At 36.0% G+C, this 21,900-nt stretch overlaps 1 protein-coding gene across 5 annotated transcripts in view; it reads left to right on the forward strand.

Moving 5' to 3' along the window:
* Window positions 1-21,900, forward strand: part of BRCC3 (BRCA1/BRCA2-containing complex subunit 3) — a 70,233-nt gene that overhangs the window by 42,332 nt on the left and 6,001 nt on the right. For 3 of the 5 annotated variants that reach the window (XM_082376431.1, XM_082376432.1, XM_082376434.1), the window contains 3 exons: window positions 1,758-1,832; window positions 21,027-21,158; window positions 21,657-21,700. In XM_082376431.1, the coding sequence (XP_082232557.1) occupies window positions 1,758-1,832; window positions 21,027-21,158; window positions 21,657-21,700 (251 nt within the window). The remainder of the gene's footprint in view (window positions 1-1,757; window positions 1,833-21,026; window positions 21,159-21,656; window positions 21,701-21,900) is intronic. The other 2 variants (XM_082376433.1, XM_082376435.1) reach the window with 1 other exon arrangement.

A 21,900-nucleotide genomic window follows, 5' to 3' on the forward strand; every position in this document is an offset into this window, starting at 1 on the left:
TTCTGTTCTTTTTTTTCAGGTTTTCTACTTCTCCTTGAGTCAATTATGGTAATTTATATTTCCTAGAAAATTGTCCGTTTCATCTAAGTTTTCCATTTTTTTTTGACTTGAGGAAATATGTAGTTTTATTTTTTAAATGTTTTATTTTCTTTGTAGCATTTATCACTAATGTAATTTAATTTTTCATTCATTATTTATGGTTTCGCCACTAGATTGTTGTCTCTATGACTGTGGGGACTGTGTCACAGCCTGCCACATAGTAGCCATTCAGTAAATATTTCTTGAGTGGATGATTGTGTGATCTCTCTTTAAGTATGTCCCCTTTTCCATTGCTAATGCTATTTGCTTGTTTTTTCTCTTTTTTCTTGATTCTCTTTCCAGAGGCTTATCTATTTTGTTGGTCTTTTCAAAGGACCAGCTTTAGGTTCTCTTGATCAACTCAATTTCTTTGCTTTCTTTTTAAAAAAATGTCTGCTTTTCTCTTTATTAATTTCTTAATTGTATTTTCTGTATGTTTTATTATTGCTGCATTGTTCTTCTTATTGTTATCCTTATTCTAAATTCTTGAGATGAAAACTAAGTTTACTTTCTGTCTCCCTTGCTTTCTAACAAATACATTTAAGGCCATATATTTTCCTCCTCACTTTGGCTCCATTACATAGGTTTTGTTGTATAGTAGTTCCAGTGGTTTTTTTTAACTTCTAACTCATTTGTGTTTTCTGTTTTTATTTTCTCTTCAACTCAAGAGTTATTTAGAAATGCATTTAAAAACGTCCAGGTGTGTAGATCTGGGCCAGGTTGGGGGGGATATTTTTTGCTATTATGTTCATTTTTAACACTACATTATGGTAATTGTGGCCTGTGTGATATCAGCTTTATGGAAATTTTTTGATACTTCCTCTGTTACCTAGAACAGGGATCCACAAACTACAGCTTGTAGGCCACATGGGCCTGGCGCCTATTTTGGAAATCAAGTTTTACTGGAACACAGCCACACCCATTTGTTTACATACTACCTATGACTGCTTTCCAGCTACAACTGCAAAGCTGAGTGGCTGTAACAGAGACCCTGTGGCCCATACAGCTTAAAACATATACTGTTTGGCCTTTCCATTAAAAAGGTTGCTGACCCTTGACTTCAAACATGGTCAATTTTTGTAACTTTTTCATATGAATTGAAAAATATGTATATTGTCTCTTGAGTAAAAGTCCCTTATAGCTTTGTTAGAATAAGCTTGTTAAGTTGTGTTATACTGATCCTTATATCCTTCCTCATTGAGAGAGATATGTATAAACCTCCCATCATAACTAAATTTGTCTATTTCCTATATTTTAGTCAGGGTTAGCCTTATATATTTTGAAGCTGTATTGTTAGTGCATAAAGAATGCACTAACAATACCCATTGTTAGTGGGAATTTGTTTCCCATTTGTTATAAAGGTTCATAACTTTTATATTGTCCTGGTATGTTTTTCCTTCATAAAATATGAAGTAGCCCTCTTTGTCCCATTTATTTATGCATATATTTATACATGCCTTGAATTCTTTCTTTGTAAAGAATGTTACTATTCCTGTTAGGATTAGGTTCAACTACATATATTAGGAAAAAAATAATAAATAAAATTAGTTTAAAGAAGAAAGATTTTTTCTTGGGTAGAAGAAGTCTGGAGATAGGTATTCAAGGGCTCTGCGATACTATCAGGGACCCAGGCTCCTATCTTCGGCTTCACCATCTCGGTGTATGGTTTCCATCCTAAGGTCCCCTCATGGTCCACGAGACTTCTGGAGCTCCAGCCAGCACATCTCCATTGAGGGCCAGAAGGAAGAGGAAAGGTAGGAGGGCAAAAAGGGGCCTGTCCCAGCTCTGCCAATTTCTAATAAGTGACCTTCCCAGAAAGCCCCAGAAAACAATTCAATTTTCATCTCATTGGCAGCATTTAGTCAAGTGGCCACACCTCAGCTTCCAGGGAGGCCTGTCAGATAGCTCTGTCAGCTAAAAATTGGCACTGTTACCAAGGACATTTGGATTAGGACAGCTAGCAACTTCTGCCACTCCCTGTTTGGTGCATGTTGTAGTTCTTGTTAGTATCCTTTTCCTGTTATAACTTTCTCCATCCCTTTATTCTCAACCTTCCTCAGTTATTTTGTTTCAGGTATGTCTCTTTTAAATAGAATATAGCAAGATCTTGAGTTACTTGGTTTTAAACAATCAGAACATCTGTCTATTAATAGGTGAGTGTAACGCATTCATTTTATTATCATTGCTGGTATATGTGGCAGTATTCCTGCCATTATTTTTTTTCTGCTTTCTTTGTGCCATACTTTGTTTAATTATTTTTACCTCTCCTTCCATTTGTTACTCTGATTGAGTTTTCCATTACCTGTTTTTTCAGCCTTAGAAATTGTCCTTATTACTGTTTTGATTCTTCTAGTTAATACTCTTAATGTTTTACAACGTTCTGTTTTGAAATAATTTCAGATTTACAGAAAAGTTGCAAGAATAGTACAAAGGATTCCTGTGTACCCTTCACCCAGATCCCCCAAATGTCAGAATTTTATCATATTTCCATTATCTTTTTTTCTTTATACCTATGGATAATTTTTCCTGAACCACTGGAGGATAAGTTACACAAATGATGTCCCTTCAGTGGATATTTCCTAAAGAACAAGGACATTCTCTTGTATAACAATAATAAAATAATCAATATCAGGAAATTAAAATTCATATAATACTGTATCTGATCCATAGATGGTATTCTAATTTCATCAGTTTTCCTAATAACATCCCTTACAGTACGAAAAACAAAACAAAAAAACCTTTATCCTGGTCCAGGATGCAGACCAGGTTCACACATTGCACATAATTGTCATGACTTTTTAGTCTCCTTTGATTGGAAACAGTTCCTGTGTCTTTTGTGACCTTAATATTTTTGAAGACTACAGGCCAGTTATTTTGGAAAAATGTCCCTCGTTTTGGATTTGTTTATGTTTTATCATAATTATATGGAGATTATATACTTTAGCAATAAGACCACAAAAGTGATGTTGTGTTCTTCTCAGTGATTTGTTTTAGGAGGCACATGATATCAATTTGTCCCATCATATGTGATTGCAACTTTGACCATGCCCTTAAGGAAGTGTCTATGAGGTTTTCCACTATAAATTTTTCCCTTTGAAATTAATAAGTATCTTGTGGGGAGTATTAGCATTCATCAGTGATCCTTTCCTAATTATTTATTATTAAGATGGTTATCGAAGGCAATGGTCTAATTCCATCATTCCGTCTACATTTACTAGTTAGCATTCTACTCCAGAGAAGGGCTTTTCCTTCTTCCCATTTGTTTATTTTTTCATTCATTTATTTATATTAGTGTGGACACCTGGATTCTTATTTTACCAATAGGTTCTAACCCATTATTGTCATTAGCTACTTTGAGACACATAGTAGACACACACAGTGGAAGCCCCTCCGATGTTCTATTGACATGTTCCCATCATTTTTTGAGTACTACCTGATTTTCTGGCACAAGAAGATGTTTCAGCTTCATCTCCTCCTTTCCTGCATTCAGCCCTGTATTCAGCATTTCTCCAAGGAGCCCTGGTTCCCTTACTTTTTTTAACAGTTCTATTGAGGTATAATTGACATACAATAAACTACATGTTTAAAGTATACAATTTGATAAGTTTTGACATATACACACCTATACACACCATCACCACAATCAAGATAATGAACATATCCATCACCCCTCAAATTTTCTTTGTGCCCCTTTGTAATTCCTCCCACTTGCCACTTCATATCCCTTCCCTAACCCCAGGAAACCCTGACCTGCTGTCAATATAGATTACTCTGCATTTTCTAGAAATATATCTGTATATATATACATATATATATAGAATATGTACTCTTTGTTTCCTTTCAAACAACAGAATTATTTTGAGATTCATCCAAGTTATAGCATGTATCATTATTTTTATTACAGAGTAGTATTAAATGATATAATTATTACCACAATTTTTTTATCCATTCACCTGTTGATAGACATTTGAGTTACTTGCAGTTTTTGTCTACTACAAATAAAGCTGCTTTGAACATTTGTGTACAAGTCTTTGTATTGGATATATGCTCTCTCTTCCCTTGGAGAAATACCTAGGAGCAGACTGGCTGAATCATATGGTAGGTGTATATTTAACTTTTTAAGAAATTACCAGGGGCTGTTTTCCAAAACAGCCTGCTGGGATTTTTTATTGGGATTATATTGACTCTATTGATCATTTTGGGGAGAATTGACATCTTAAAAATATTGAGTCTTCCAGTCCATGAACATGGCATATCTCTCCATTTATTTAGGTCTTTAATTCTCTCAACAATTTTTTGTAGTTTTCGGTATACGGGTCTTGCATATCGTTTGTCAGACTTATCCCTACACATTTCATATGTTTATCCTACTGTTCTATTGTTTTAATTTCATTTTCCTACTGTTCACTGCTGCTATACAAAAATACATTTGATTTTTATATATTGAGTTTGTATCCTACAACTTTGCTAGATTCACTTGTTAATTTTAGTAGCTTTTTTTTTTTTAAGGGCTTGGCACAAAGGAAGGAGTTAACAGATGCTAGCCCCTTTGCCTTCTATATAAAGGTTTTTTCTAAATTAATTAATTAATTAATTTATTTTTGGCTGTGTTGGGTCTTCGTTTCTGTGCGAGGGCTTTCTCTAGTTGTGGCAAGCGGGGGCCACTCTTCATCGTGGTGCACGGGCCTTTCACTGTCGCAGCCTCTCTTGTTGCGGGGCACAGGCTCCAGACGCGCAGGCTCAGTAGTTGTGGCTCAAGGGCCTAGTTGCTCCGTGGCATGTGGGATCTTCCCAGACCAGGGCTTGAACCCGTGTCCCCTGCATTGGCAGGCAGATTCTCAACCACTGCGCCACCAGGGAAGCCCTTTAGTAGCTTTTTTGAAGAGTCCATTGGATTACCTACACAGGTCATCATCTGTGAATAGAGGCAGTTTTACTTCTTTCTTTCCAATCTGGATGCTTATGTTTATTTTTGTCACCTTACCACATTCACTGGAACCTCTAATAAGCTGTTGAATACAGTTTAATGACAGTGAGAGCAGTCACGGTAGCCTTGTTCTTGATCTTTGGAGATATCATTCAATTTTTCACCATTAAGTATGATGTTACCTGAAGGTTTTTCATAGGTTCTCTCATCAGTTTGAGGAAGTTTCCTTCTATTCCTAGTTTGCTGAGAGTTTTCTATTTCATCAGTAATAGATGTATTTTAAAAAAATAGATGTTGTATTTTATCAAATGCTTATTCTATAAAAATCTATTTAGATGATCATATAGTTTTTTTCTTTTTCAGTCTGTTAATATTGATGAATTACACTGATTTTTTGATTGCTAAACCAACCTTGCATTCCTGGAATAAACCCCATGAATAATGATGAATTATCCATTTTATGTATTGCTGGATTTGATTTGCTAAAAATTTATTAAGAATTTTTGCATCTGTATACACGAGGGATATTAGTTTGTGGTTTTCAATTTTGGAAAGTCTTTCTATGGCTTTGGTGTCAGAGAAATGCAGGCTTCAGAAAATGAGCTGGATAGCTTAGCCTTCTTTTCAATTTAATGGAAGAGTTTGGGTAGAATTGATATTCTTTCTTCCTTAAGTATTTGGTAGAATTCACCATTCAAGCTTTCTGGGCCTGGAGGCTTCTTTGTGGGAACCTTTTTATTTATTTAATAGATATAGGGCTATTCATGTTATCTATTTCTTCTTGAGTGAGCTTTGGTAATTTGTGTCGTTTAAGGTACTTATTCATTTTATCTAAGTAGTTGAATATATTGGCATAAAGTTGTTCATAATATTTTATCCTTTATTATCTGTAAAATCTATAGTAATGTCATCTCTGACTCCTATGTTGGTAATTTGCATCTTCTTTCTCATCTCTATATTGGTAATTTGTGTCTCTTCTGATAAGTCCGGCTAGAGGTGTAACAGTTTTACTGCATATCTCAAAGAATCAACTTTGGTTTCACTCGTTTTCTCTGTTTTTCCATTTATGTCAACTCTGATCTGTGTTATTTCCTTACTTTTGCTTACTTTGAACTTCCTTCATTCTTCTTTTTCTAGTTTTTTAAAAGGTGGATGGAAGCTGAGTTCCATTATTTGAGACCTATCTTTTCATATAAATGTTGAGTGCTATAAATTTCCTTCTCTAAGTACTGTTTTAGTTGTATCCCACAAATTTTGGTATGCTTTCATTTTTATTAAGTTCAAAATACTTTCTAATTTTTCTTTTTACTTCCTCTTTGATCCACAAGTTATTTAAAAGTATGTTATTTAGTTTCTAAATACTTGGGGTTTTCATGATATCTTTCTGTTATTGATGTTTAATTCCATTGTGGTCAGAAAAAATACTTTTTGTGACTTGAATCCTATTAAAATTATTTAAAATGTTTTGTTTAATTATATTTTATTTAATTTTTATATAAATTTATTTACTTATTTTTGGCCACACTGGGTCTTCCTTGCTGCACGCAGGCTTTCTCTAGTTGCGGTGAGCGGGGACTACTCTTTGTTGCGGTGCACGGGCTTCTCATCGCGGTGGCCTCTGTTGTTGCGGAGCACGGGCTCTAGGCATGCGGGCTTCAGTAGTTGTGGCACGTGGGCTCAGTAGTTGCAGCTCACGGGCTCTAGAGCACAGGCTCAGTAGTTGTGGCACCTGGGCTTAGTTGCTCCGCAGCATGTGGGATCTTCCCGGACCAGGGCTCGAACCCATGTCCCCTGCATTGGCAGGCGGATTCTTAACCATTGTGCCACCAGGGAAGTCCTAATTTTTAAAATTGAAGTATAATTGACCTACAATACTATGTTAGTTCCAGGTGCACAACACAGTGCTTCAATAATTCTATACCTTACAAAACAGTCACCACGGTAAGTCAAGTTACCATCTGTCACCATACAAAGTTATTATAATATTATTGACTGTGTTCCCCATGCCATACATTGAGAATGTTTTATGACCCAGAATGTGGTCTATATAGGTAACTTTTCTGCGTACACCTGAAAAGGATATGTATTTTGCTGTTGGGTAGGGTATGCTTAGAAATATCAATTAGATTAAGTTTTTTTTAAGTTAATCAAAATCTCTTTATTGTTTCTCATTTAGAGATATAAAGGGCAAAACCAATAAAAATAAAGACATTTACTCAACTTAACAGCTGGTATGCAGTCTGAGATCGTATAGCTCTAATTACTCAGAAGGCTGCCTAAGATAGTAATTGCCCTTTTCTCTTCATTTTCAATACTGATTTTTTTCCCTTCCAATTCATCCCTTAAATATTTCCAGTACAGATTTTTCTCTCCCCAGTTCATTCTTTAAATATAATTTACTCTGTGGTAATAAGAAGACTTAGCAGACTGGAATACACATTTTGTGAAAAATAAAGGAAGAGAAAAGCTTTGCCCTTAAGACATTTTTGTTGTTGTTGTTGTTGTTAAAATACAACACATACTCAGGTGACAGAATGCCAGCAAATATACAGGTGCAAATGTGAACACTGTACTCATTTCTTAGGCACAAGGAAAAAGAGAGTGGAAATTTTATTTTAAACCAAGCTAGAATGTTTCTCTTTTTAATCTCATGCTTTATATTTTTGTTTTTACTAATAATTTTCTATAAGAATGAGTTTTTAAAACTTCATGTATATAACAAACCTAGGTACAACAATACCTATGTAGTATTCTTGCCAGACCTTGGTGTAATAATAAAATAATCAAATCTAAAATGTGGCACATTCTACAAGATGACTGGCCTGAACCTTGAAAAAAAATCAATGACTAGGAATAAGGAGACTCATAGATCAAGATGTTTTATAATGTAGTTCAAGTCTTTACTTTTACTGGCATTTGTGTGCACTGTTCTATCAATTTTTGAGGGAAGGGTATTGACATCTCTATAATTGTAGATTTGTCTATTTTCCTCATGATTCTATCAGCTTTTTATTTATAGCTTCTGAAGCCCTGTTATTGTGTGCCTACATGTTTAGGACTGTTATGTATTTTTTATGAATTAACCTTTTTATCATTAGGAAATTATCTTCATCTCTGTTAATATTCTTCTCTCTGAAATTAACTTTGATATTGGTATAACCACACTTACTCTCTTTTGAGTTTTGTTAGCATGTTGTATCTTTTCACTTTTAACTTATTTGTGTCTTTAAATTTAAAGTGTGATTTTTGTAGTTAGCATATAGTTGGGTCTAGGAATTATCCAATCTGACAATCTCTGCCATTTAATTGACATATTTGAATCCTTTACATTTAATGTGATTATTAATGAAGTTAGGTTTAAAATCTACCATCTTGCTTCTATTGTCTATTCGTTTTCTGTATTTGTCTCATCTAATTTCTGTTCACTTTTTCCTCTTTCTTATGCCTTCTTTTGGATTGAGTAATTTTTATGATTTAATTTTACCTCCTTTGTAGGTTTATTAGTGATAATCTTTTGTTATATTACTTTAGTAGCGTTTCTCAACATTGTCACTATTGACATCATGGGCCAGACAACTATAGTGGCAAGGAGAAGTCCTGTGCATTGTAGGATATTAAGCAGCATCTGTGGCCTCCACCCACTAGATGCCAGTAGCACTTCCTTAGTTGTGACAGTCAAAAATGTCTCCAGACAGTGCCAAATGTTCCCTGAAGGGTGAAATCACCCCTGGTTGAAAAGCACTGGTATATATATATATATATACATACACATACATACATACACACACACACACACACACACACACACACACACATATATATATACATACATATATATATATTTTACTTATCACAGTTTGCCTTGAAGTACTATTATACTAGTTCACATGTAGTATTAAGAACCTTGCACCACGGTACTTCCATTTCTCTCCTCCTGGTTTTTGTGCTAATACTGTCATACATTTTACTTGTATGTATGCTATAAACCCATAGTATGTTGTTATTAGTTTTACTTTAAATAGTTGATTATCTTTCCAAGAAACTTAAATTAAGAAAAAAAGTCTGTATTTACGCAGTTTCCAGTGCTCTTCATTTCTTTGTTTCCATCTGGCATCATTTTCTTTCTTCTTGAAGAATGTCATTTAATATTTCTGATAATGCAAGTCTTCTAGCAATATATTCTTTCAACTTTTATATATCTGAAAAAAGTCTTTACTTCAATTCCAGTTTTAAAACATGTTTTCGATGGGTAAAGAACTGTAGGTTGACTTTTTTTCCTTTCAGAACTATAAAGATATTTCTCCACTGTCCAACAAGAAAGTGACTATCATCTTTAGCTTTTTCCTGTCTACTTAACTTGTCTTTTTTTCCTGATTTCTTTTTTTTTAATTGGGGTATAGTTGTTTTACAATGTTGTGTTAGTTTCTAATGCACAGTGAAGTGGAGTTCCCTGTGCTATACAGCAGATTCTCATTAGTTACCTATTTTATACATATTAGTGTATATATGTTAATCCCAATCTCCCATTTCATCCCACACCCCCCTTTCCCCCTTTGGTGTCCATACTTTTGTTCTCTACATCTGTGTCTCTATTTCTGCCTTGGAAACCAGTTCATCAGTACCATTTTTCTAGATTCCACAAATATGCATTAATATATGATATTTGTTCTTCTCTTTCCGATTTCACTCTGTATGACAGTCTCCAGGTCCATCCACGTCTCTACAAGTGACCCAATTTCGTTCCTTTTTATGGCTGAGTAATATTCCATTGTATATATGTACCACATCTTCTTTATCCATTCATCTGTGGATGGACATTTAGGTTGCTTCCATGACCTGGCAATTGTAAATAGTGCTGCAATGAACACTGGGGTGCATGTGTCTTTTTGAATTATGGTTTTCTCTGGGTATATACCCAGTAGTGGGATTGCTGGGTTGTAGGGTAGTTCTATTTTTAGTTTTTTAAGGAACCTCCATGTTGTTCTCCATAGTGGCTGTATCAATTTACATTCCCACCAACAGTGTAGGAGGGTTCCCTCTTCTCCGCACCCTATACAGCATTTATTGTTTGTAGATTTTTTGATGATGCCCATTCTAACTGGTGTGAGGTGATACCTCATTGTAGTTTTGATTTGCATTTCTTTAATAATTCCTGATTTCTTTTAAGATTCTCTTTATCACTGGTTTAAAACGATTTGATTATAGTGTACCATGGTGTAATTGTTTTCATGTGTCCTGTGCTTGGGTTTCATTGAGCTTCTTAGACCTGTGGATTTACATTTTTCATCAAATTTAGAAAAATCTAAGCCATTATTTCTACAAAATGTTTTCTGTTCTACTCACTCCTCTTCTTTGGATAGTCCAATTACACATACATTTGGCTACTTGATATTATCTCACAGTTCGTTTCTTTTAATCTTTTTTTTGACAGAAAATAAATCTGTGATTTATTTTGTAGAGTCTCAACTGCTGTGTCTTCAAGTTCACTAATCTTTTTTCTGTAATGTTTAATTTTCTGTTAACCCTATCCAGTGTACTTTTTATCTCATGTGTTGTAATTTTCATCTCCAGAAGTCTGATTTGGGTCTTTATTTCTTTCTGTCTCTACTTAACATGTTCAGTCTTTGCTCTAGCTTCTTGAAAATATAGAATAGTTATAATATCTGTTTTAATGTATGTGTCTGCTAATTACTGTTGCTAGATATGCCTCATTTCTGGGTCAATTTCATTTGATTTTCTCTCTTCATTATGGGTTGGGTTTTTCTGCTGCTTTGCGTGCCTGGCAATTTTTGATTGAATGCAGACATTTTGAATTTTACCTTATTGGGTGTTAGATATATTTATATTCCTAAAAATATTCTTGAGCTTTGCTTTGAGATACTGTTAATAGAAATAGTTTGATCCTTTTGGGTCTTGCTTTTAAGCTTTATTAGGCAAAAACAAAGCAGTATTTAACGTAAGGTTCATTTTCTCTACTCCTGAGGCTAGACCATTTTTAGTACTCCGTTGTCTTCTGAATTATGAGATTTCCCATTAAGGCTTTTGGGGACAGGCAGTATTACTGGCCCTGGGTATACTTTGAGGATAGTTCCCTTTAATCCTTCTGGGTTATTGTTTCCCTGGCCTTATGTAGTTTCCTCACATATGTGCCCTGATCACTACTCAACTGAACACTTGAAGGTGACCCTCTAAAGATCTCTGGAATTCTCTTTGCTGCTTTCTCCTCTACAGTCCTTTGCCCTGCAAATTCAAGCCTCCTTGGCTTTCCCAGAGCCTCAGCTCTATCTTCTCAACTTGAGACCTTCAAGCTCTAGGTGGGGTTCCCCTCCCTTTGCTGCAGCCTGGAAACTTTCTTCGTGTAGTAAGCTGAGACTCATCTTGCTTCTCATCTCCCAGGTTTCACTGTCCTTCACTGCCTGTTTTCCAAGGTCTTGTGAGTCATTGTTTCACTTTTTTTTCCTTCTTTTTACACTTTTTTAGTTGTTTCAAGAAGGGGATAAGTCTGGTCCCCATCCCTCCATCTTAGCCTGTACTGTGGTTCTTTTAAGTTAACAATGCTATTTAGAAACCAAGGTCTGGGTGCTAGGTATACTCATTACTCTTAGAGTGTCATTGCTTCTAGACTCTCTCAGTAGATAGAGCTAGGAAGAAGTATGTATGTATGCATATTCATGTACACCCCCCCCCCCATGAGTTCAAACCAATAACTCCAATCCTTTCCCACATCTTAGGGTTCATTCTAGCATTCTCCCTTTCCATACTTACAATTCTCTTCTCTGACCTAGAGAAACTTTGTTCCTGCTATCCATAATATGTTAACTTATTGCTCAATCCTAGAATATACAGAAAGTAGTTTCAGAATTGCTAACCTATACAAACTGCTGTGGACTCAATGTCTGTGGCCCCCCACCTACCCCCAAATTCATATGTAGAAGCCCTAATCCCTAATGTGATGGTATTTGGAGGTGGAGCATTTGGAAGATAATTAGGTCATGAGGGTGGAGCCCTCATGAATGGGATTACTGCCCTTTTAAGAAGAGACACAAGAGAGATGATCACTCTCTCCACCATGTGTGGACACAGCAAGAAGGTATCTGCAAACCAGAAAGAGTGCCTTTACCAGGAACCAAATCAGCTGGCACCTTGATCTTGCATTTCCTAGCCTCCAGGACTATGAGAAATAAAATCCTGTTGTTGAAGCCACCCAGTCTCTGGTATTTTTGTTGTAGCAGCCTGAACTGAGTATTAACCTACTAACTGAAGATCGAAATTTGTTTGAAGTTCTTTTTGTCTTCTTCCTGAGAGTACATACTCAAATGTGTTCAAAAGTTACTTGAGTTTTGTCTTTTTGCCCTCCACCGCTTCCCTGTGGTTATTATTATTCTTTTGAAAGACAGGGCTTTTTCCTGGTTATTTTCCATTTTAGAATTTTTTAAACCCATACTTTTTTTTCCCTTTGGGGTATGTGAAATATCAACATGGTTCTAAAAGTCAAAAGTCAGAACTATATAGTTTAGAGTTTATTTTGTGTATCGTGAGATGTGGATCTGATTTTATGTCTTTCTAAATGGCTATCCACCTGTCCCAAAACCGCTTACTAAAAAGCTATTCTTTACCCCAGTTATTTTAGATGCTTCCTTTTATCACATTCAATAATTCCCTATTTGTTTAGATCAATTTCTAGACTTTCTATTCTGTCTGGCTGTCTATTTGTGTACCGGCACATAATTATTGTATGTTTTACTGTCTGCTACAGCCAGTCCTCAATAGGTTTTCTTTTTCTGTGTTTCCCTATTCTTACATGTTTAGTTTTCCATGTGAACTTTACTGTCAACTTGGCTAGCTCCAGCAGAAACTTTTTGGTATTGTGATTGTGTTAAATTTATAAATTAATTTGTAATTAATCTTTATGATGTTTGCATAATCCCTTTTGAGAACACTGGATGTCTTTCCATTTGCTGTAGTCTACTTTTGTGTCTTTCAAGAAAGTGTTAAGTTTTTCTCATATAGATTTTGTGCATGTTTTGTTTAGGTTTATTCCTATTTTATCTTCCTTTTTTTAAATTCAAAATCACTTCATTTCTTAAATTTGAACACAAATTATCTTGCAGAAAGCAGAGCAAGCTCATTATCAAATCATTTATATAACTAATACAATGTTTGAATCAACTGAATGTTTACAATAGCCATCTTTTTATGACATAATTTCTCTAAAACCTATCTCACAATTTTGAAAGAATAAGCCATATAAGTGAGTGTCACAGGAAAGTAAACAAACTAGCTTGTTAGAGCTAGCAGAGTTCTCACCTTCGCCCCCTTGAAAGTCTGTGACTTAGGGAGTAATGGAACTACAAGTCTCTTTGATGTTTCACATGTAGCCAGAAAGCACTTTGCTAATCAGAAGCTTTCTTTTACTGTTAGAAAACTCATGTACCTGACCTTATCTTTTCTTTCCAAAGAATGGCTAATAAGCTTTACTTCTGCAACTCTAGGGAATATTTTGTCACCAAAAGTTAGGGAAGGTTTGACCTGAGTAGACTGGAAGATGTGGAGGAAGAAACGTGAGTTAGACCATTCATTCTCAAACTTGGCTGAATATTGGAATCACTTAAGCAGTTTAAAAACTATACTTAGCCAATTTGAAAAGGCTATCTAGTGTATGATTCCAACAAAATGACATGCTGTAAAAGGAAAGACAGTAAAAGGATCAGTGGTTCCCAGGGGTTTGACAGGAGGGAGGAATGAATAGGCAGAGCTTAGAGAATTTTTAGGGCAGTGAAATTATTCTGTGTGGGTCCCTCCTCCAGAGATGGTGATTTTTATAATGGGGTAAAGGATGAGGCCTGAGTGTCAGGACTTACAAAAGAGAGATCTTTAATGTTCTCACCACAAAAAAAGAAGTGGCAATTATGTGACCTGATGGAGGCTTAGCTAATACTATGGTAGCAATCATTTTGCTATATGTAAGTATCAAATCAACACATTGTACACCTTAAACTTACACAGTTTATATGTCAATTATATCTCAAAAAAGCTGGAAAAAAGAATAGGGGAAAAAGAAATTTAAAAGTTAATTACACAATTCGTTGCAGCTGTGATAAGTGCTGTAAGGTGATCAGGGAAGTCTTTGCTGAAGAAAGCATTCTTAAGCTGGCTTCTGAGGGGTGAGTAGAAATTAGTCAAGTAAAAATAGGGGGAAACCCCAGGCAGAGGACATAGCATGTTGGAAGGCCTGACAGGGAAGGAGGTTGTGTGTTCTAACACAGTGGTTCTGAAACTTCGCTGCACATGGGACTCTTTGTTTGCATTTTGAATGGGTTTGTTTTTTCCACTGTGACTCTTTTTATTGTTTGTATATTTGAAGGCTATTACATCTGTATTAACGTTTTTACCTTCCAGAATGATTTTATTCCTTGCATTAATTTTACCTTTGATTCTCTAGCGCTTTCCAGATAAATATTATGTCTTATCCGTAAATAGAAATAGTTTTACTTCTCCAGTTCCTGTGCCTCTAATTGATTTCTTATGTGTAAGTGCATTGCCTAGTATCTCCTTTATATTTAAATAACAGTGGAAAATAGTAGGCAGTCTTACTTTGTTTCTGATCCTTGTGAAATTCCTATAGTATTTCACTATTAAGATTGTATTCAGGACTAAGGTATACGTACTTTTTCCTATTAAGAAAATATCCATAAATCCATAATTACCTCTTTTGTTCTGTGTTTAATCAGGAATGACTGTTGAATTTTGTTAATTTTTCAGGACCTATGAAGGTAATTTTTTCTTTAGATCTATTAATATGATGTATTATATTAATAGATTTCCTACTATTGAACCAAGCTTGCCTTCCTGGAAAAACATCCTACTAGGTTCTCTTAATATGATATTGGGCTATTTTGGCTAATATTTTATTTAGTACTTTTGCATCAACAGTCATAAGTGATAACTTTTTGGAATTTTTTTGTATTGTTTTTATCAGGTTTAGGTTTCCATATTATACTTGATTCATAAGAGTTGTTTGAAGTTTTCTTTCATTTTCTAGGCTCTGGTACAATGTATGTAACATTGGGGACAATGTATTCTTTGACAATTCCTCTATGAAAGCAATAGGGCCTTTTATTTAGGGGGCGGGGGATAGTTCCTTGATGTATTCCTCTGTTTCTTTTATGGTAATTGATCTATTTATGCTTTTTTTCCTAATGAGGTCCACTGTGGTAAACTGTATTTTCTTAAGAAATTATCCATTTTGTCTCATTTTCAAATTTATTTGCATAGAGATCTATCTGCCAGAGAGTCTCTTATGGTATTTTAAATCTCTTCTATTTCAACAGTTATCTCCCCCTCGTTATTTCGTATTTTGTATATTTGTGCTTTGTCCCTTTTCCGCCTTGATTATGTTAGCTAGTAGTGTGTCTATTTTGTTAATTTCCCCCAAGACAATCGTTTTTGTTTATTAATTTGATTGTTTTTTCCTACGCCCACCCTCATTAATTTTTATTTTAATCTTTTATTTCCTTCCTTATGTTTTATTTTGATTATTTCTTGTGCTTTATCTTAGCATTTGGAGTTTGGAATTTATTTAATATATTTTTTTGTCTTTCATTTTTATTGATATAAGTGCTTAAGGCTATGAATTTCTGCTGATCTCTGCTTTATATTTCATAGATGCTAGGATAGTAGCAGTATTTTCATTTTCATTATTTTTTTAAAAGTCGTTTAATTTTGGTTTCCATTTCACCCACCCATTGTGTTCCTGTCTTCCTTCCCTTCTATCTTGTATCTATGCTGTAGCTTTTCTGAAATGGTCCTTCTCCATAACATCCTCAGAAAAGAAACAGAAAACAAACCTGAAGCCCTTCATAGTTGGCCTGTTTCTCCAGCCATCGCCTGGCTAACACTTGTTTTTGAAGACTAAGCTCAACTTTAGGAATTCTTCTCTGATACCCCTCAACCTCCAATACCAACCCAGTTAGTACTCCTTCTGAGAACTAAATAGAATCCTATATTTCCTTTTTCATAATACTTGTAACAGTATATTTTAATATTTTGTCTCTCTATTAACATTGTAAGATTCTTGAAACAAATGCTTCCCTTTAATCACTGTATCCCTGGTGCTCAATAATTGTTGAATATCCCTTCAGCTATAGACTTCAAAACTAGTATTCTGACCTGTGAGTTCTAGCAAACTCTAGAGCTTCTTCATAACCTTAGTTTGGTTTGTTGATTTTAGCTTTTCAGTTGAAGTATAACACACATACAGAAGAGCACACTAATTATGTGTCCAGCTCAATCAACTTTCATAAACATACCCACACAACCTCAACACAGATCACCACCTCCATGAATTTTCACAAAGTGAAATGTGTCTATGAAACTGCAACACATATCAAGAAATGAAACTTACTATCCTTCCAGAAGCCCCCATTGTGGCTTCTCCCAATTGATTATGGTATAGCATCCAGAATATGTAAAGAACTCTTACGCTAAACAATAAAAAGACAAGCAACTCAATTTAAAAATGGGCATTCAACATGGAACTGGAAGCAATTAGGCAAGAAAAAGAAATAAAAAGCATCCAAATTGGAAAGGAGGAAGTAAAATTATCTCTGTTTACAGATGACATAATCTTATACATAGAAAGCCCCAAAGACTCCACTAAAAAAACTATTAGAACGAATGAATTCAGCAAAGTTGCAGGATACTAAATCAGTGCCAAAAAATCAGTTGTGTTTGTATACACTAACAATGAACAATCCAAAAAGGAAATTAAGAGGACAATTAAGAGGACAATCCATTTACAATAGCATCAAAATGAATTAAATACTTAGGAATAAACCTAACCAAAAAGTGAAAGACTTGTACACTGAAAACTGCAAAGTGCTGCTGAAAGAAATAAAAGAAGACACAAACAAATAGACATCCCATGTACATGGATTGAATAACTTAATATTGTTAAGATGTCAATACTACTCAAAGCGATTTACAGATTTAATGCAGTCCTTATCAAAATCCCAATAGTGTTGTGTTTTGTTTGTCTACAGAAATAGAAAAATCTATCCTAAAATTCATATGGAATCTCAAGGGACCCTGAATAGCCAAAACAATTTTGAAAAAGAAGAACAAAATTGGAAGTCTCACACTTCCTCATTTCAAAACTTACTAAAAAGCCACAGTAATCAAAACAGTGTGGTACTAGCATAAAAACGGACATAAAAACCAGTGGAGCAGAATAGTGAGTCCCAAATTAAACTCTCATGTATGTAGTCAAATGATCTTTGACCAAGGTTCCAGAACACTTGATGGGGAAAGGACATTCTCTTCAATAAGTGATGCCGGGAAAACTGGATAGTCACATGCAAAAGAATAAAGTTGGGCCCTTACCTTACACAGTATACAAAAACTAACTCAAAGTGGAATAAAAACCTAAATGTAAGACCTAAATCTATAAACGTCCCAGAAGAAAATGGAAAAGCTCATGAGATCGAATTTGGCAATGACTTATCGGATATTACACCAAAAGCACAGGCAACAAAAGCAAAAATAGACAAATGCACTACATTAAACTTAAAAACTTTTTGATCATCAAAGGAAATAATTAACAGAGTGAAAAGGCAGCCTACATCATGGGAGAAGATATTTGCAAATTATATATCTGATAAGGGGTTAATACCCAGAATATAAAGAGAATTCCTACAACTCAACAACAAAATAACCCAATTTAAAAATGGGCAAAGGACTTTAGCAGACATTTCTCCAAAGAAGATACACAAATGGCCAGCAAACATGAGAAGATGCTCAACATCACTAATCATTAAAAAAATGCAAATCAAAACCACAGTGAGATATCAATTCATACCCACTAGGATGGCCATTATCAAAAACACAGAAAAGAACAAATGTTTGGTGAGCATGTGAAGAAGTTGGAACCCTCGTGCCCTGGGAATGTAAAATGGTGTAGTCTGTATGGAAAACAATACGGAGGTTCCTCAGAAAATTAAAACTAAAATTACCATATGATCCAGCAATCTCTATGTATATCCAACAGAATTGAAAACAGGATCTCAAAGAGATTTGCACACCCATGTTTATTACAGCATTATTCACAATAGCCAATATGTGGAACCAACCTAAATATACTTCATTTTGGGGGAAGCTATTTTGAGTGGCATTTTTTAAAAGCTTCCATTTACAAATGTTCATTGCTGGAATATAGAAACAAAACTGATTTGTATGTCTGTGTTAATCTTGTACTTTATGACCTTGCTAACCTCATATAGACAATCATGTTGTGTGCAAATAGAAGGAACACATACAGGATTTGTATGTTGAATAATTCAGAACTCATGAATAAAATCAAAGATCTAAATAAATGGAGAGGGGCTTCCCTGGTGGCACAGTGGTTAAGAATCCGCCTGCCAATGCAGGGGACATGGGTTTGAGCCCTGGTCCAGGAAGATCCCTCATGCCACAGAGCAACTAAGCCTGTGCGCCACAACTACTGAGCCTGCACTCTAGAGCCCGTGAGCCACAACTACTGAAGCCCGCACGCCTAGAGCCCATGCTCTGCAACAAGAGAAGCCACTGCAATGAGAAGCCCGCGCACGGCAGCAAAGCGTAGCCCCTGCTCGTCGCAACTAGAGAAAGCCCACGTGCAGCAATGAAGGCCCAACGCAGCCAAAAAAATAAAATAAATAAAAAATAAAAAATAAGTAAATAAATGGAGAGACATATCATGTTCATGGATTAGAACAGTGAGAGTAGCAAATATGTCAACTCTCCCCAAATCTATAGATTTAATAGCAATCAAATTCCCAGCAGAATTTTTTGAGGGACTAGATTCTAAAATTTTATGAAAGGGCAAAAGAACCTTAATAGCCAGAAAGATCTGGGGAAACAAGAATAAATTGGGAGGAATCACATTACCAGATACTGAGTTGCTATTAAGCTATAATGATCAAGACAGGTGGTACTGGTGAAAGGATCAGAGTTCAATAGAACAGAAGAGAGATTACAGAAATATACCCTCTTTTATAAAGACACTTTTATAAAGATCCCATTCATGAGGGCTCCAACCTCATTACCTGATCACCTCCCAAAAGCACAGATGGAGACAGAGATAGGAGTTACGCTGCCACAAGCAAAGAATCTCCTCAAGCCACGAGAATCTGCAAGTGGCAAGGCAGGATTTCCCCTCTAGAGCTTTCAGACGTGGGGCCCTGAAGACACCTGCAACCTTGCTGAATTTATTAGTTCTAATCGGTTTTGGGGGGGTTGGAGGAGTATTTAGGGTTTTCTATCTATAAGATTAAGTCATCTGCAAACAGAGGTAATTTTACTTCATCCTTTCCTATTTAGATACCTTTGTTTTACTTGCCTAATTTCTTTGGCTAGGACTTCTAATATTATTTTGAATAGAAGTGGTGAGGGGGCCAGACGCATTCTGCTGGGTGGGAAAGAGAGAGGAGGGAGCTAGATCTTATGCTGATATACCACCATGTGCCAATGAGGTCACACAGTGCCAGGGACCCTCAACCTCGTTGCTCCACTGAACCCACTGTTAGGTGGAGTTTAGGTGGATTTGGGGTGAGAAGTATTTAGAGGTAGATTGGTTGACCTCACTCTAGCATGAAAATGGAAGTATTTGTAAATTACTTACCTATTTCCCTCCAGGGGAGAAAATGGGAAGTGAGGGCCACTGGTGATCACTGAGTTAGAACAAGTGAGTATTTATATGAGTAATCCCTTCCACATAATGAATCTGATGGAGTCACTGAAGAGTCTACATTTCCTCTTCCCCAGGCTTTGTGATTAATGTGTTCAACCCCACTGGCAACTTTTTGGCTGAAAACAGTATTAATTAGCTATTTCCCTTGTCTGGGGAATGAGCATAAGGACCTTGCACCCCCAAGGCTTCTGTTAAGTTTACAAAGTGGCCTCAGATTTTCTATGAGAATATTGGCTCTGCAAATGTATGTACTTCCAATTTGCTCCCCACATGAACTCAGTTTGAACTGTGTCCCCTTTGGAGTTGAGTTACTAAATAAGTAACAGGAATATTTAATCTTTGAAGCTTACTGTGTCCCAAAATTTCTATTAAAACTATAGAAAACTTCTGATTATGACAAGTCAGCATTAAAAACTTACCAACTTCTTGGTATATATCCAAAGGAAGTGAAATCAGTATCTCAAAATGATATCTGTGCTCCCATGTTCATCACAGCATTATTCACAAGGAATGAAAACAACCTAAATGTCTGTCCGTGGATGAATGGATAAAGAAAATATGGTATGTGTATACGTATGTATATATACATACCATTTGCAAAAACTTGGATCAACCTGGTCATTATGCTGAGTGAAATAAGTCCGAGAAAGACAAATACTGCAATGCATGTTCTCACTTATGTGTGGAATCTAAGAGTCAAACTAATAGACCCAGAGAGTAGAATGGTGGTGCTGTGGCACGGGGGGTAGAGGGGAGAATGAGGAAGTATTGGTCTAAGGCAGTGGTCCCCAAGCTTTTTGGCACCAGGGACCGGTTTCATGGAAGACAATTTTTCCACGGGTGTGGGCGGAGGGGGTATGGTTCAGGCGGGAATGCGAGCATTGGGGAGCAACGGGGAGCGGCAGATGAGGCTTCCTTTGCTCGCCCACCACTCACCTCCTCCTCCACAGACCGGTACTGGTCCGCGGCCCGGGGGTTGGGGACCCCTGGTCTAAGGGTACAAAGTTTTAGGATAAATGAGTTCTGGCGATTTGATGTACAACATGGTGATTTTGTACTTGAAATTTGTTAAGAAGGTAGATCTTAAATGTTAAATCGCCACAAAACATGGTGATTATGTGAGGTGATGGATATGTTAATTAGCTTGAGTGTGGTGATCATTTCTGAATGTGTATATATATCGTAATATCAATTTGTACACCTTAAATATATACATATAATTCCTATTTGTCAATTATACCTCAGTAAAGCTGGAAACAAACAAACAAAAACTGACCTGAACTGACTGTCTTACAGGTATGAGAGAATTGAAATTCCAATTCATATTGTACCTCATGTAACCATTGGGAAAGTGTGCCTTGAGTCAGCAGTTGAGCTGCCCAAGATCCTGTGCCAAGAGGAGCAGGACGCATATAGGAGGATCCACAGGTAGAGACCCTCGCTGCTCCTCTTCCCACTTCTCGGGCCTGGTCCCTGTTCTCTCCTGTCCTCTCATCTTTAGCAGCTCAAGCCATGAGCCCCCTTTCCTTTCAGCTCTCTGGGAGAAAGTCATCACATGTCTCACCCTGTGTGATAACAATCTCTTTAACACTTGTTTCTCTCCTGGTGCACTTTGGATCCTTCTGGGGCAAAGACACTTTTTTTAGTTGTTAAAAAACATTAACATCTTAGTAGCCCTGTTGCCAAGTACTGTGTACTACAGGAAGGCTTCAGCGAGAAACAATAATTTTAAAATTATTTCTTTGAATTATCTCAACGTTCTGAATAAAATTACATCCCCCAAATCATGAAACACGGAACAATAATGGGAAGTTCAATGATACATATTTCTCTAATCTGGTTGGCAGAGGTCTGTAGCAGACCACTGCCAAACGGATTAGATGAACTGCTGCTTTGCTACTAACCTAAACTATTTTATCCCTTTAGCCTTACACATCTGGACTCAGTAACCAAGATCCATAATGGCTCAGGTAAGATTTTTTTTCTCAAGTACAGGCAGTGAAATACTCACATGACAGAAGCAAATTTAGTTGAAGTGACTGAAGTGATGAGTACAAATTACCCTTGAGTTTTCTTTCCCAAGAGCTTTGCCATTTACTAATCCTGCTCCCAACTTTTCTATTGAATCCTGTGGACCACTGAATACTATACATGACTGGACATGTTTAAC

The sequence above is a fragment of the Balaenoptera borealis genome (genome assembly GCF_965194805.1).
Source record: "Balaenoptera borealis genome assembly, chromosome: X".
Taxonomy (NCBI): domain Eukaryota; kingdom Metazoa; phylum Chordata; class Mammalia; order Artiodactyla; family Balaenopteridae; genus Balaenoptera; species Balaenoptera borealis.